This window comes from Ochotona princeps, chromosome 17 (genome assembly GCF_030435755.1).
Source record: "Ochotona princeps isolate mOchPri1 chromosome 17, mOchPri1.hap1, whole genome shotgun sequence".
Lineage (NCBI taxonomy): Eukaryota > Metazoa > Chordata > Mammalia > Lagomorpha > Ochotonidae > Ochotona > Ochotona princeps.
Window position 1 is genome coordinate 9,413,925 of NC_080848.1, and position 15,487 is coordinate 9,429,411.

At 34.4% G+C, this 15,487-nt stretch overlaps 1 protein-coding gene across 4 annotated transcripts in view; it reads right to left on the reverse strand.

The window, feature by feature from the left end:
* Positions 1-15,487, reverse strand: part of CEP112 (centrosomal protein 112) — a 378,610-nt gene that overhangs the window by 263,518 nt on the left and 99,605 nt on the right. For all 4 annotated transcript variants that reach the window (XM_058675350.1, XM_058675351.1, XM_058675352.1 and 1 more), the window contains exon 17: positions 14,430-14,509. In XM_058675350.1, coding sequence (XP_058531333.1) covers positions 14,430-14,509 — 80 coding nt within the window. The remainder of the gene's footprint in view (positions 1-14,429; positions 14,510-15,487) is intronic.

Sequence of the window (15,487 nt, forward strand, 5' to 3'; positions counted from 1 at the left end):
CATTAAGAGTATTTAGGCACTTTCTAAAGTATAGGGATGACACAGATAACAGAAATGTTTATGTAAATTCAAAATGCAATAGTTTTAAAGGTCTAACCCCCATAATGTAAATTCTTTTTAATACCTTCTAATAATCATTATTTCCAACATGACATGCAACCGCTCCAGTAACAAGAAAAGCAAATTACAGTCTAAGTAAATTATTTAGAAGAGTGTTAAAATGAAGGGAGGAAGGAGAGAGGAGGGAAGAACTCGTATACATACAAAATCATAATAAATAAATAAGTAAAAGATAAAGCATCTTTAATATATACCAAATATTTGTTTATATCAGAGCCACCATCTGCTCAAACTGAATGACCACACACTGTGAATGTGATAAAACTTTTAGAGTGCATAGAAAGACTGTCTATAAAATGTGGTGAATCTCTGTAGTAATAATATCAAACACTTCTTCCATTCAAAATCGCATTAGTCATAACACAGCAAGCTAAGGAACAATTAGCTTCCCAAGGAAAAGATGTTGAAATGTTTCTAATTATAATCACATAGCACCCCTTTAAAAAGAAAAAGCAAAATCAAAGAATCAGACATCAAAAGGCCATTAGGTCTCTCGATATAGACCGTTTCCAGACCTAGTTTACTCCACATAAACCTCCTTTGGGGTATTTTCATTTTTCACTACGAAAAGAGATATATGGTTCAAATTACTGAGAGTTTCTTCAAAGTTCCTTGACATTTCTGTATTCCAATGCTAAAATACATACATTTCACATCAAATAATTAAAAAAAAAATAAATGACTCATATTTTAACAGCCACTGATTCTAAAAGGCCTTGTTAAATTTCATGACATCACCCTTCACGTATTATAATTTATGGAGGAAATTTTTTAGGAAGTTTTGTGAGAAGGAAAAGTATGTTTGTCAAGGATGGAAATGCTTGACATTTCTTTATTTTTCATAATAACATGACACACTCTTTCACAAAACGATTTTGGTTTGCTACATTCCTAACCCCTGGCTCGTCGTTGTTATTGGTGTGTCATCAGATACATGTCCTTAAAACACTGTGTTCCTTCTGGTGACAAAAATCTCTGTTTTCCACCAATTCATTTACTGACCTTCCTTCAAAATTTACCTGACTGCCAAAAATTGTCAAGGCAGCAATGCTTCCTGCAAGGCCACTGGGCTCACACACTGTGCCACCCTTTCTTCACCCATTCCCCTTGCAAGCGCAGGGCCTTGTCAATGCTGAGCATCAGCCCTCTGCACTTTCTGTTCTAGTTTGGCACATCTCTGCAGGATGTTGCACACCCCCTCTGGGCTCTGCATTTCTACAAGGTAGTCCATGCTCTTCTGACTTCCTAGAGGACAATTACCACACTTCAGAATAAATCTGCTGGTTATATAAGGCACTGTGCTCAGAAGATTACTTGAGAATCCCATCAGGAACACCAAAATTAATATGAGATTAACTTGGGCAAAAGTATTATTGATTGAACTTGTTTTCTAAATCTTTATGAAGAAATTAGAGTATCTGGTGGGTAACATCCAACGTATCTGTGAGAATTCACTATCACTGAGGAAGTGTGTACAGGACTGTATTACAGTTATTTAAGTTTTGTTTTCTTCCTTTACACTTTAATGTATAGGATCAAGTCTAATGTGAAACCAATCAAAGTTAAAGTAATAACTGCATTCTGTTGTGTCTCAGTTGTGTTTGGTTTTTATGACTTAACTTCTTAGTACTATCATTGGCAATGTTTTTCTGCTTTGTAAAAATACTAGAACATTAATAGAAATGATTATCTAAATGATCTGGCAAAAGAAAAGACTACAGTATTGACATATTACAGCAATGTCCAAAGCATATACTAGCTTACCAGTTCAAATGAAATCCTCCAGGCATAAAGTAGTAGTGTTGTTTTTGTTTGTCTGATTATTCTGTTTTTTCTTGTTATTGTTTTTAGCATTTTTTGACAATTATATGTGAGTAGATATGGGAGACAGAAATTTGTCAAGAGTACTTTTAACGTCAAATAGCACTACAATACTCTTAGTTATAATTCTATAGCTAACAGACTATTTAAAATCTCTCTTTGAGTTCATGAATGGTCTGGTACACTCAAAGGAAATATTCTTCTTAAAACCCCGGAAGCCCTTTATACAATTGTCCATGACTGCCCTCCTTTTGTGGGTGATAATAGCAGCTGCAGTTAGGGCAAAACGGAAATGTGTGTGCCAACTGTCACAGTATCATTTGGAAAACCAACAACAGAAGTCAAGTACAAGAATGATTAGCTATCCCAGCAATTCCACTCCCAGTTATAAACTCAAAGAATTTAAAACAGATACTCAGAATTGTATGCCAATGTTATAGCAGCACTAGTCACAATACCCACAAGTTAGGAAAAACTCAAATGTCCAGTAATAGTTGAAACCAAATTATTTCCTACAAGTTATTCAGCCATAAAAATGAAATAGTGATAAATACCACAATGTTGATGAACCTTGAAATCATTATGCCAAGTAAAAGAAACCTGACACAAAGGTTCACTTAGTATCTGATTCCATTTATATGAAATACACAGAAAAGATCATCAGAGACACAGAAAGCAGACGGGTAGTGAGGATCAGAGAAGGGATGAGGAATGGGGATTAACTGATTAACAGGGACAGGATATTACCTATGGTGACAAAAATAATTAGAATTAGGGAGTGGTAGGTGAGCAGTCACATGACCCTGTGTACGTTCAAAGTGTTATAGTGAATTGTTCACTTCATTTTTTTTTACTTTTTAATATTTTTTAAAGTTTATTTTTATGCCTATGAAACAGAAGGAGGAAACGGGGATTACACACTTGCTCATTCACTGCCAAAACACATGTAACTGCTAGAAGTGGGCCAAGCTGTAGCTGAGAGCAACAAAATCCTCCCAAGTGTCTCCCACCTGGATAGTGGGAACTGAAACCTGTTGGCCATTATCCAGGGTCTCACGGGTGTGTCTCTCAGATGGATCACGAGTGAGGCAAGACTCTATCCTAGGCCCACTGAGGAGATGTGAGTGGCCCAAGCGGCAGCTTAACCCACTGTGCCAAAACTCTTGCAACTGACAAGTTCACTTTAAAATTCAAAAAAATGTATCATTTGAAAATCAATTTAAATTGATAAAATTGACTATGCAAATTTCACTTCAACTAAAAGAAGAAAAACCTGTAGCTGACAATGTGGAGAGGGGAGTCAGCATTCAAAAGGCAGGGAATGATGGGAGGAGCCACAGACGATAGGGCCAGCATGTAATTACAATCTTAAGTAGCGGTGCTCTTTCCTTTAGTGCTGATTATGTTTGTTTGCCTGTTTCTACTCTCCTCTTGATCAGACTAATACAAACTTATCTAATTGTTAGTTCATTTTAAATAAACTGGTTTTGGGATTCCCTACCTTCTGGTTCCAATTTGACTGATATCTAAGAGGCCTTATTTCTTATTTTTTTAAGCATTTATTTAATTCCTCTTTAGCTTTTTTTTAGGTGAAAGTTTAGCTCACTTAAGTCTAGACACAAATGTAGAGTGATTTTGCAACATTTGATGGGTAATGCGTTCATTAACTTTCAGGTTTAAATAGGTGGCAATTTTTGTGATTTCCCTTTTAATTTAACTTATTTGTTTTTTTTTAATTATTTATTATTTAACTTCAGTAATTACATTGTATTATGTGACACAATTACATAGATACTTGGGTTCTCCCCACCCCTCCCCAAACCCTCCCACCATGGTGGATTCCTCCACCTAGTTGCTTAACCACAGCTCAAGTTCAGTTGAGATTCCCCCATTGCAAGCGTATACCAAACATAGAGTCCAGCATCTTATTGTCCAGTCAAGTTCAACGGCTTCTTAGGTATACCCTCTCTGGTCTGAAGACAGAGCCAGCAGAGTATCATCCCAGTCAATTGAAAGCTCCAACATACCATCAGCAAAAATTTACATCATTATGGAATTAATTGACATAGTAATGAGTAACCAATATGTTAAAAGTAAATGCGAGTTCCCAGTCACCTTCTGTGACCACCTCACCTATACTTCAATTTTAGTTTATACACAACATATAACATTCAAAACATAACATGTTATACATAACATCATATCTTAAATTAAGGCAAACATGTGGTAATTTAACTTATTTGAAAATAAGATTTTAACTTGAATATTTTTTTAAAAAAAATAAGGAAATTGGTTGTTTATTATTCTAGTTTACTTTTATCAAAACCAGAAGAAGAAAAATGTGCTCTCTACGACACAGAGTTTTCGAAAGCAGATATGGCTTCCTTTATGATCCAGTCCAAGTATCCAGTCAGCTTTAGTTACCTGCACCCAGGAGACAAGTTGGCTTAGTGTCATATCTTGAATGCTTCAGGAGAAACCAAAGATCCAAAATGGATGTGAAATATAACTTTACAATGTTTCTAACACAAAATTGTTGAACATTATGCACACCAAACTAAATATATGTACAGAATGAGTCAATCTGCAGCCCAGGAATTTACAGCATCTGGTGGAAAGTTTGCTCCTGAACAGGAGACTACCAAAGCACACAAGTGAAAACGCACAGAAGGGAAAGGGGCATGTGGCCCACTAGTTAAGATACCAGTGTACCACACTACAGTGGCTGAACTCAATACCTCTCATCCTAGCTCCACATCCTGATTCCGGCCCCTCACTGGTTCAGATCCTGGGGCAAAGTAGTGCGAGCTCAAGAAGACAGAAACAGTATTTTAAAGCACAGAAGAAACAAAAGAAAAATGAAGAAGAAAAAAAAAAAAAGAAGAAACCGCTCATAATGGCAGTTTAAAATATCAGATAACAATAAATACTGTGAAGAAAATTTAGTAGAGTCGAAGGCTGAAATACATATTTGTCATTGCTGCCATGAGAGTGCTACAGAACAGGCTCACTAAAGCTCTGCTCTTGAACTAGACTGTCTGAGGAGAGAATCCCCAGTGAAGTGAGAGGAGCATGAACAGGCAACAGGAAATATCACAGAAAACAAATTAGAAAGTGTCAAATTAAAAGGTTGTAAAGAAGGGAGATGGAATAAAATAGACCAGAGTTTCTCAATAAACGTGGGAGAAGTTTATGTGACATGAAAACATGGGTGGGCTGGATCTGGCTTAAGAGTAGAAGATACAGAAACAAAAACAATGAGCAAAACTGCTCTTTAAAGAAATCTGATTATCAAAGCAGAAAGGGAGAGACGACCAGAGATAAAAGGAGTTGAGAGAAAGATTTTAATCTGAATACACGTTCATATCCAACCGTTAAAAGGACTGATGCACTTGAAAGACGCAAAGTAAAACTGGAATTGCATTTCAAAACATACAAGATGAAATCTTTGTGAGTCTCACTGGAAGTATAGGCGGAAAAAAAAATCTTACAAATGAACAAAACACAAGAAGATGCGGGAGGAGGAATGGTCAAAGAAGACAGTTCGTGAATTAGAAACAGTAGCTTTCCTGGAGCAACAAAAGTTGAAGCAGTTTCAACTTTACTTGAAATTAGTGAAAGATGCCTGAAGATGGAGGATTAGGATCAATTGCTAGTCTAGAAATGATGGCAGCCGCTTCAGCACACACGCCATGAACGAACAGCGCCAAAAAGAATTTTTCAGAAGGATGAAAGTTCAAAAGAAAGTGTCTGTGGTCTATTATATTAATAAAGCATATATTTGATAGTGAGAAAAATCAAAGAACACTCATGGCAATAGACAGTAGGATGATTTTTCTAGAGTAAAAGAAAAAAACCATTTGGGAAATGGTGAGTCAGCCTTTGATTCACTTATTAATTTTGCACAAAGCTAACCATGTTCCACGGCTCAGGAGGTCACACAACGCCACATGCTTCACTTCTTCCTCTTGAAAAAGAAGCAAAAGACCACAAAGCAAGCTGAGATCAAGGACTTCTCCTTCTCCTCCTTCTTTTTTAAGAAATCAAGTTTCAAAGTCATGCAAAGGTCAGTGTGTGTTTAGATTTTAGCCCCACAAACTGATTTATAATTGAATCTACAGCACATCGCAATAATTGATTCCAAAAGTGATGATGCTGACTTATCATAAATTTGTTCATTATGTAATTACAAAGAGGATGAGAGTACATATATCACATTTCAAAAAGAATCCTATCTCCCCAAAACAGGGTAAGAATCATTCTAGACGTCATATATAAAATGACATCTGGCTAACATCTCACAAGAAGTCTTCCCCAAGTACAAGCTAAATTGCATAGAGAGAAAGAGGAAAAAATGAAAACTAAACATTCCCCAAACAATGAAAACAGAAATAAACAGAATGAAAAATCCAGGGAGGACTCTCCAGTAAATACAAACTAAGTGTAAATAGGCTGATTCTTTTAAATTCTGCACAGGTCTACCCGAAAGCAAATATAAATTAGTTTCAGAAACCAGCAGCGAAGAAAAATGAGAAAGCAAAACACAACTCGAACTCTCTCAAGTCAAAAATTCTGTGCCTGCAAAAATCAAAATATTTGGTAGCTGTGATTCATCCATGATGAGACTTTTTTCTAACTAATATGCATGGCTTTATCTACATCCATTCAGAGCCAGCAATTCCCAGAGAACATCTGGATTGAGGGAAAGGACAAAAAAGGTTAGCTCATTTTGAACAAAGTCGCTATCTCCAAACCTGAAGAAACATAAAGATACAAAAACACTGGGGAAGATCCGAGTTCAGAGAATCACTGAGTAATACATGATTTATAATCATTCAGTCTCACAATACAGGTTCTAAAAAGGCATGCTATCAGTAAAGCTGAGTTTAAACATATAACTTCACCAGAGCTAAGCAGTAGTCTCTTTTTGTATTTATTGTTTCATTTCTTTTCTATTTTTTAAATTTATTTTTACTTTTTTATTGGAAAGTCAGATATACAGAGAGAAGGAGATACCAAAGATCTGCCCATCTGCTAGTTCACTCCCCAAGTGGTCACAATGGTCAGAGCTGAGCCAATCCAAAGTCAGGACCCAGGAGGTTCTTCTGGGTCTCCCACATGGGTGCAGGGCCCCAAGGCTTTGAGTCATCCTCCTGCTTTCCCAGGCCACAGGCAGGGAGCTGGATGGGAAATGGCACAGGTAGGACACAAACCAGCACCCATATTGGACCCGGCAGATGCAATGCAAGGATTTAGCCACTAGGTAATTGCACTGGGCCCTCTGTTTTCACTTTTAAGGATTTTATTTTTAATATATTAGACTCTGAGGGTCACAGCAAATGCATGAAATTCACTACCATGCAGTTTTCATGTTAATGTAATATTAATACAAAGAGAATGGATTTCATGTAGTTAGACAAAATTCTAACATAATGGTATTTCCCAACTTCCCTCCCTCCTCTTTTTTTTCTTTTTAATTTTAGAGATAAAATGCTTTATCCAGCTGTGGATCTTCAAGAGAATCTGATCACTGCACAAGTTAGCATTGAGCAGAGACCAGAAAATACAATTACAAAATATGTATTTATTATTGCTATGCTGTCTGAAGGACCATGCACAGCAGGAGCTCCGCAAGTGATTCTTTAGTAAAGCAAAACAACATCAGAAACAGTTTACCCTGTCCAAAGTTGCATAATGAGGGGGAAAATACCAACTGAAATTTGAAAGCTAGAGAAGAAGCAGGGAAAAAAGCACATTTCAGGTACACAGGACAAAACAAATACTCTATCACGAAAATAACAACCAAAAAAAAAAAAAAAAAAGCAAAAAGTGTAAGGTAAAGAAAAGACAGGGAGCAAAGTTGTAAGAATATGTTAGGACAAATAGAAAACAAAATTTATCACTATGCTCCCACATCTGTATTGTGAAATACATGACAACTGTTCCTACTACATAAATAATTTAAGATTCTTATCCTTAAAAAGGAAAGGGAGATTTTTACAATAAAGAAGGAACAAGAGGAAAAGCAAGAAATGTAAATACAAGTGACAGTAAAAGTACTAAATATTGATGCTATAAACAATCTTAAAAATACTCAAAGGATAAAAAAATGCAGATGCAAATACGAAAAAGAAAGCTAAATCTGTAACAGAACGGTTAAATACAAAACTGACTATGGAAAAATGATGTAACAAATTGACACTGTTCAAAATAAATTTATTAAAATTTTTATGAAAAACTTTTAAAATTGCTTACAAGAAAAATAGATTAAAAAGAACTACATTTATTATTATAATGATAGGAACTTTCAGTTATAAGGATGAAGTTAAAGTCTTTTCATTTCCCATTAGAAAAAAACTATCCCTAAATTAAAACCAAGATGGAATCTAGCACTACATAAAGTTTAGTTCAAACTGACATTTAAGCTGAAGCGGGGGGAGAGAAAGAATAATTTATAAACATTTAGCAAACCTACCCAGAGATCGTTTGGCCAACAACAATATATCCCAGCTATATAAAATCTGTTTAACTTAAATATAAAAAAAATCATTCTTTTTTTCCTAATAATAGATTTATTTTACTTTGATGATTTTTACATAGTTAAAAAGGATGCTTACCCATGTAGACCACCAGTTAGGGTGGGGAGGGTCAAGGAATGGAGAAAAGTGGATGAGACAACTGTTCACAACCTCTTTTTTCCCTGTGTCTGGGGCAAGTGGGGAGGTACAGAAGCTGGCTGTTCCCAGCAGCCCAACCACATCAGTACCCGGGGATGGTGATGGCCATCCGATGTCACCCCAGGGGCCCCAGTGCAATTCTGAGGGAACTGCTCAAGTGCTTTGATATGAAGCCACGTACACATTTGATCAGAGTAAAAGGTTAACATGTCATGATTATTTCAATAGCTTAAAAAATGTTGGATGTTATAACATCCATTCATGATTTCTAAAAATATAAAAATTTGTTAGCATCAAGGAATGGAAGACAAAATACTTGATCCAAGTTGTGAGCAAAGAACCTTTTGTCAAAAGGGACATATTGTGGTCAAAGTATTCCTCATAAGAAGCCAAATGTCCACGTCAACTACGAAAGCAAACGTTCTAACAGAAATTCTAGTCAGTGAGGAAAGATAAATATTGCAGAAAAAAAAGGAATAGAGTCTGGAAATGGAAAGACATGTTACCTCAAGAATATGTAATAGTCATTACCCACACAGCAAATTCAAGATAACTTACAAATTTTGAAAATAAACTCAGCAAATTAGCAGAAATTAATAATTCTTAAAAAGATAAATATAGAATGTTAACATAAATTCTAAGGTACTTAAGACAATTTCAACCTACTTGCAAAAACATTACAGATAGATATGAAAATCTGATACATTTTGGCTGAACAATGTTATATTTTGCATGTTTTCCTAATGTTAACAATAATAGTGATAGAAAAAAATATCAGAATTTTCTACAAACTCACTCTTTACATATGCAGGAGCTCAAAAATCTCATGGAAAATGCGTAAACAAGGCTTTTCCATTATTTGCATCAAAATAAATTTAACTTTTAATTTCATTTTCCATAAACTTTCTTAAGTAGCTCACACATAGATTGTTTAATTACAGATTGCTTGTCTGTTGTGGCATAGAAGTATTTACAATTAATCTTTGAAGAAAAAATTTTTAGAACTGCAGGCAACAAAATGTCTTTCAAAGAGATTTTCACCCACTTAACACAGCACAGAAATCATTCTATGTACTATTCAGGTTTGTAAGTCTCCCTTATAGGCTTCTTTTTACGTAGCTCATTACTTCATTTTTTCTATTTTAAAGTAAATATCACTATTAATTTCTTGAGTTATTTTTTCACCAACCCTACAAATAAAATGACCAAACCACAGTTCCTCATGTCAGCAATATTTAAAACTAAATTTAGAATTATACTATTTGACTGTACTTCAAAATTCCTATTCTTGGCCAGTTGAACCTCCCAAGATTCCCAGGTCAAGCTCCTGGGCACACTGGGAGGCTGTTTTGAAAGCAAACTCATCCAAAGTTTGCAGGAGGCAGTGTTTCATTAAAAGCAAATGGAATCCAAGTACAGTTCACTCCCTGTTGCCCTGTTGGGATCAGAAGATCACTTAATATTCCATGTACATCTTTCATAAAACGTTGTGTCTATTAAATAAAAAGTACAAACACACTCCCATTGTAATTTTGCAGTTTTAATATCTTAGGGCATCGCCTCTCGGCCTTTTGCTTAAGATCAAGTGTAATATCTTAGGGCATTTCTATTTGAGGATTAATCCCTGTTCCTATTAATATTATAAATGTTGATTTATGACAGCAAAAAAGCAACCAAAGATAAATGAAGATTTTTTATGAAGGCTTATAAGAGAGCCTGTCTGCTCATGTTTTAAAATATATCATATTTAAAATATATTCTTAGGAATAAATAATCTGTTTTTCCATTATAATGGGAGTTGACAAATACTATGCATATTACGCGACAATACATATGTTTTAAAAAGCTGTGATTCTAAGAGAATTCAAGCTGTTGATTAAAATGGAGACAAATGAAATACCCAGTATTCATGAGATGTTTTCCTCTTCTTAGCAACACCAAATGACTACTTTGTATTAACTATGCCAAGTAGCCTCTGGACAAAGCTGATGGCCAATATACAAATTTGTTTACTCTTTCCACATTTTTTTTTAAAAAAAGCAATTTAGGTTTTATCCATGGTATACATATTCATAGATACATTTATACACAGCAACTAAAAGCTAAACAACATGTTTTAGATATGGAGTTGCTTTTTGTATGATCATTCATAATTGTATGATCTAAAAATCAATATTATATTCAAGTGAAACTACTACATATTTCATTATTAACTAAATAATAGGTTATCAATGTGATGGTAAGAGTGAAAAATATGTATAATGGAAGAAAAGTTTAAAAGTGGATTAGAGTGAGTGTGTTCCAAAGCAACTTATTTTGCTGCGAATGATTTTGAAAATATTACCAAACAGAAAACGATTATAGAAAGTTTCACAAATACTTTAAAACATTCCATATAGTACTAAAACATCAGAAATCCAACTTGATAATAAGCAATATTGGAAAACAAATAAATCAGACATATACTATGAAAAGCCTTTAAGAAGTTCATGGAGAATGTTTGTAATGAAAAAAATGTATGCACAGATTTCAAAATTTCTGACATCAAAAAATTTTTAATTCATTTTCCCAAAACCTCATTGAAGTAGCCTCATATTTTCACCTACTGTTGCCAGATTTTTAAATCCTCCAAGTAAAAAGTATCATTTTAAGTGTTAATCCTTCAAAAAGTGAAGTCAAATTATTTTGTTACACCTGTCTGCATGAATTTCAATTTTTAGCACCAAAATAAAACTTAGATTTTAATACTTCTCCATAATTTTTTTAAATAACCCTTTAAATATTTTTCATTCCTTCAGTTCTTCTGTTTCCCAAATACTTCTTTAATCTTTGAAAAATGAAAAGTGAACATATATAATCCATACCATTGTAGTTACTTTGAAGTAACTTTCAGTTACCAAAGGCTATTAAAATTATTTTCTACAATAAAAATGAAATAGGATGCAAATGAATAGTACAAATGCAGAACAAAAATTGTTAACAGCAACAGTAATTAGTTTTCTTTTTTAGAAACAATAGCAAGAAGCAAATTACTTTTCAGGAATTAGATGCTTAAGTAAAAAATGTTGGCTACAGCGCAAAGTATCTCCCCCAAATAACAATAGGTTTTGCAGCACCTACTTGAGCTCCAAACCATTTTGAGTTGGTACTACGGATTTGACATAACTACTATGTCAAAAAATCACCCAATTTATCTGTTAGTATCACAAACAGATTATTGTCTCAAGTTACAACAATATCCTCTCTGCCAAGGTTTAAAAACTACAAGAAAACCTTGACTCTTAGAAGTCATTAGTGGAAAAAGCAAGCTATTTCAAGGGAAGAGCCTATCTGAAATATAACAAGGTCAGAGAAAGCAAGCTAAGAGAGAGAGAGAGAGTGAGTCTGTAAATCGACAGAACACAACAATCATTGGAGGCTAGCTTCTCCAGAATGATACAAGGCGTGAGAAGAACCAACCCCATGGGTGGTTTCTCTCTCCTGCATTCTGCCTTCACAACTGAAGGATTTTTTGCTTCTCTAAGATGTCTCCCATCACCCACTTATCTTACTGCTGTTCTTCTAATTACATGTTTTCGAAAAAATTTTGCCCTGCACATGTAATTATATATTTGTATGTGTATGAATTCATATGAATACATTAATTTCTCTGAAATCTTCTATACATTCAGCATGTAAAGGAATTAAAAAGAAACAACTTCATGAATAAATATTGTCACACTCTAAAGCAGATTTTTTTTCACTTAGTTGAATATTTATCAAAGAAAAACGTTGCTAATAGTCACAGCAAATTTCTGCATCCTATAGCTGTATCTTAACAAAGTGGAATTGTGTCCAGGACAATTGGGTCTAACATTATTTCTATATTCAAAGACAGTGGCAGTTGCCCCTCTTACAATGATATTCCTTGTCAGCTTGCTGTTTACACTGAGGATCAGACAACACAGTAACTTACTCTGTTACTTGTAGTAGATGTTGTATTTTTAAGATCATCCCAGACATTCAGTAACAATAAAGACATGTTCTACACAAGAAGCGGAAAAGTCTTCAGGGAATTTAATTTAAGATTTCAATATGCTTCTTCCAACTCCATGTTAAAAAACCAGTATTTTGGCAAAGATCTTTCAAACCCTGAATTGTGGTACTCAGCTCAGAAAAGGATTCTGTTGCAGACACAGAAAAAGAAGAACAACTTCAGGGTTCTTTGATTACCTACCAGGCCGCATTACAACCTTTACACATGAACTTGCAATGAAAAAGACCTTTCAGAAATCTAATTGTACTTACTGTCCAGAATGCACTATCTAGTTTCCCTTAGTACTTCAAGTGCCTAATCTGGACTAAAAGATAATTAAGAACTTCATTGTAATCTGGACTCCAAATTTTATGTTTTAGTATGACACTATAGTTATAAGCATTATATCCATTAAGTGAATATTTATTCACTTACAGGTTTTTAAAGATATTATCCTTACTTTAGAAATATAGAATATAAACAACTTAATGAAGAAACAGTGAAGAAATCACAGAAGGGTAGGGCAAAAATAGGACAAAAGATAATAGGTGTAATAATTTGAATAAAGTTAATGAAGATATCTTCCTGAAGAAAGTTTATCAATATTTTAAAGAGGAAAACATGAAATAATGAGAAATTAAGGGAAGCAATCCAGCTCATTCATGAAAAGCACAAATACCCTACTTTTGCCATCATTCAAGTGAAAGGTTCAGGTTTGATGTTTAACGAATATCATTCTCTCCTGAGTTCACCTTACTCAGACTTGGTGATGTGAGCAAATAAGCAGTAAGTGTTGTAAGGATTAAAAAAGCACTTATCTGGTGATGCCACAGTGTATAAATTATTTTAACATGTTCCATTCAGCACCTGAGCAAGTAGATTCTTCTAACAGACAAACTGAGGGAGAGGATAAATGGCTATGCAGTCTTCAAAGACAGATTCTGATACCACATTTTTCTGATACTGAGTTTTCCTTTTTGGCCTTTCTATTATCCCTACTTGAAAGTCTGGAAAAACCAAGAGCAATAAAATCAGCTGATTTCCTGAGAAGAGTTAGTTACATGAAGGACAGGGAGGCACCCCTTCTGAAGTCACTTTCTCAATCAAGTACCTGGCAGACCTCCTCCAGTCACAATTCTAATCACTCTGTACTGTAACTGATCATTTTCTTAGATTTTTCCTGACTGTTTGGGCTCCTAGAAAAAGACTACACATCGCTTGACGCATAGTTGGAACTTGATATTTATTTTGTAAATCTATTCTTTCCAGATAGACACTGCAAGGTACAACACAGTGGTAGATAAAGTCTACCAAATAAATGGTTAAAAGAAGGTGTGAAATTTACTGTACTCTTAAGCATTATATCAATAAACCAAAATCTTTCTCAATATCTGAATAATTCATTTTCAAATATGACAACTGGAATATTCCATTCCATTTTTAAGTTTCTTAAAAAATATACATTACTAAGTTTCTTAAAAATTATTCAAAGGCCTAAATTTTACTTTTGAGCTAAAATGTGTTTTCATTGAAGATTACTAAAGTATTGAAACCACTAAGTTCTATCTTCTTACATAACTACCACTTAGAGACAGCTGAGCTTATTTCTCTTTGTACAAAGAAATCAACAATTTAAATGTGTTGAAAATAAGAAATTAATGCTAGAAGCAACACAAACCACTATAAAAGCAAGACTTTTATAAAATCATCGTGTTTAGGTTTTAGTAATTAACTATCAGTTGGTTTATATCTCAGTGTAAGAGTAATCATATTAAGTGTACTACAATTTTACTTACTTCACAACCTCCTCAAGCTTGTGAATTTTCTTTTCTGCATCTTCTTTTTCTTTATCAAGTTCGCTCTGCAGGTCATGAACCTGCCATGACAAAAATGTGTAAAATTTAGTGAAACACAGCACAGTTTACTGAAATAGTAACAACAATGAAACAATAATCTACGAATTTTAATATAAAATGACATTTAGGTATCTCAAAATAGAAATTTGGTCAACCATAATCAGTTACTACAGTATAATTTCAATACTTCAATTGTAATACTTCCGTTCAAAATGAATGACTGTTTCAACTTGTTTGACACAATTCTCTTAAACTGATATCTAAGGAACTTAAAAAGAGAAAAGTCAATTGCAGATTTTTCAAAAATTACATGTTAACCAAAGAAAGGAGTCTCAGAGGATTCAACACAGTAACAAAAAATAGTGTCTGTTTTCCCCCAACACCTAAGCAAGGATTACCATGAAGCAGTCTACTGCTCATGTGCATTGTGCCCTGAACAATTTGTGCAACCATTTACACATGACTCTTTCCTAAATATGGCACCCATCGATTAAGACAATAATTCTTATTCTTATGCCATATTGAATGGCAACAATAATTACGAGGGATAAATTAAAATATCTCCTCATAGAAAGCTCTTCATCTACAGTTGTAGATAAATGTACCCAGCATGGAAATGGAAAGGATGTTAACATATGAAGAACTTGGTGGAAGAAGAACACACACAGGATGAGTGTAGGTGTGAAGCCAAGCTGCTAGACAAGAAAGCTCAAGTCACCATATGGGGTGGCAGTACCCACTACAGAACTGGGAACAGCTAGGTGGAGGTTCAAAGGAAGCCAGAGGCAGTGGCATGCACACACTCAAGAACACACATGGCAAGACAAACCCAGATCAGTTAGCCATCAAGCAGTCTGCACAGGGACTCACACAGCTCAAACCCTGTTTTTCTTGACTTCCAGTATAATCTATTTGTATTTTTTACTTTGATATTTTCATATAATTAATTAAATCAGTTGCTTGAAAACAGGAGGGTAAAGAATGAATTTTTCATCATG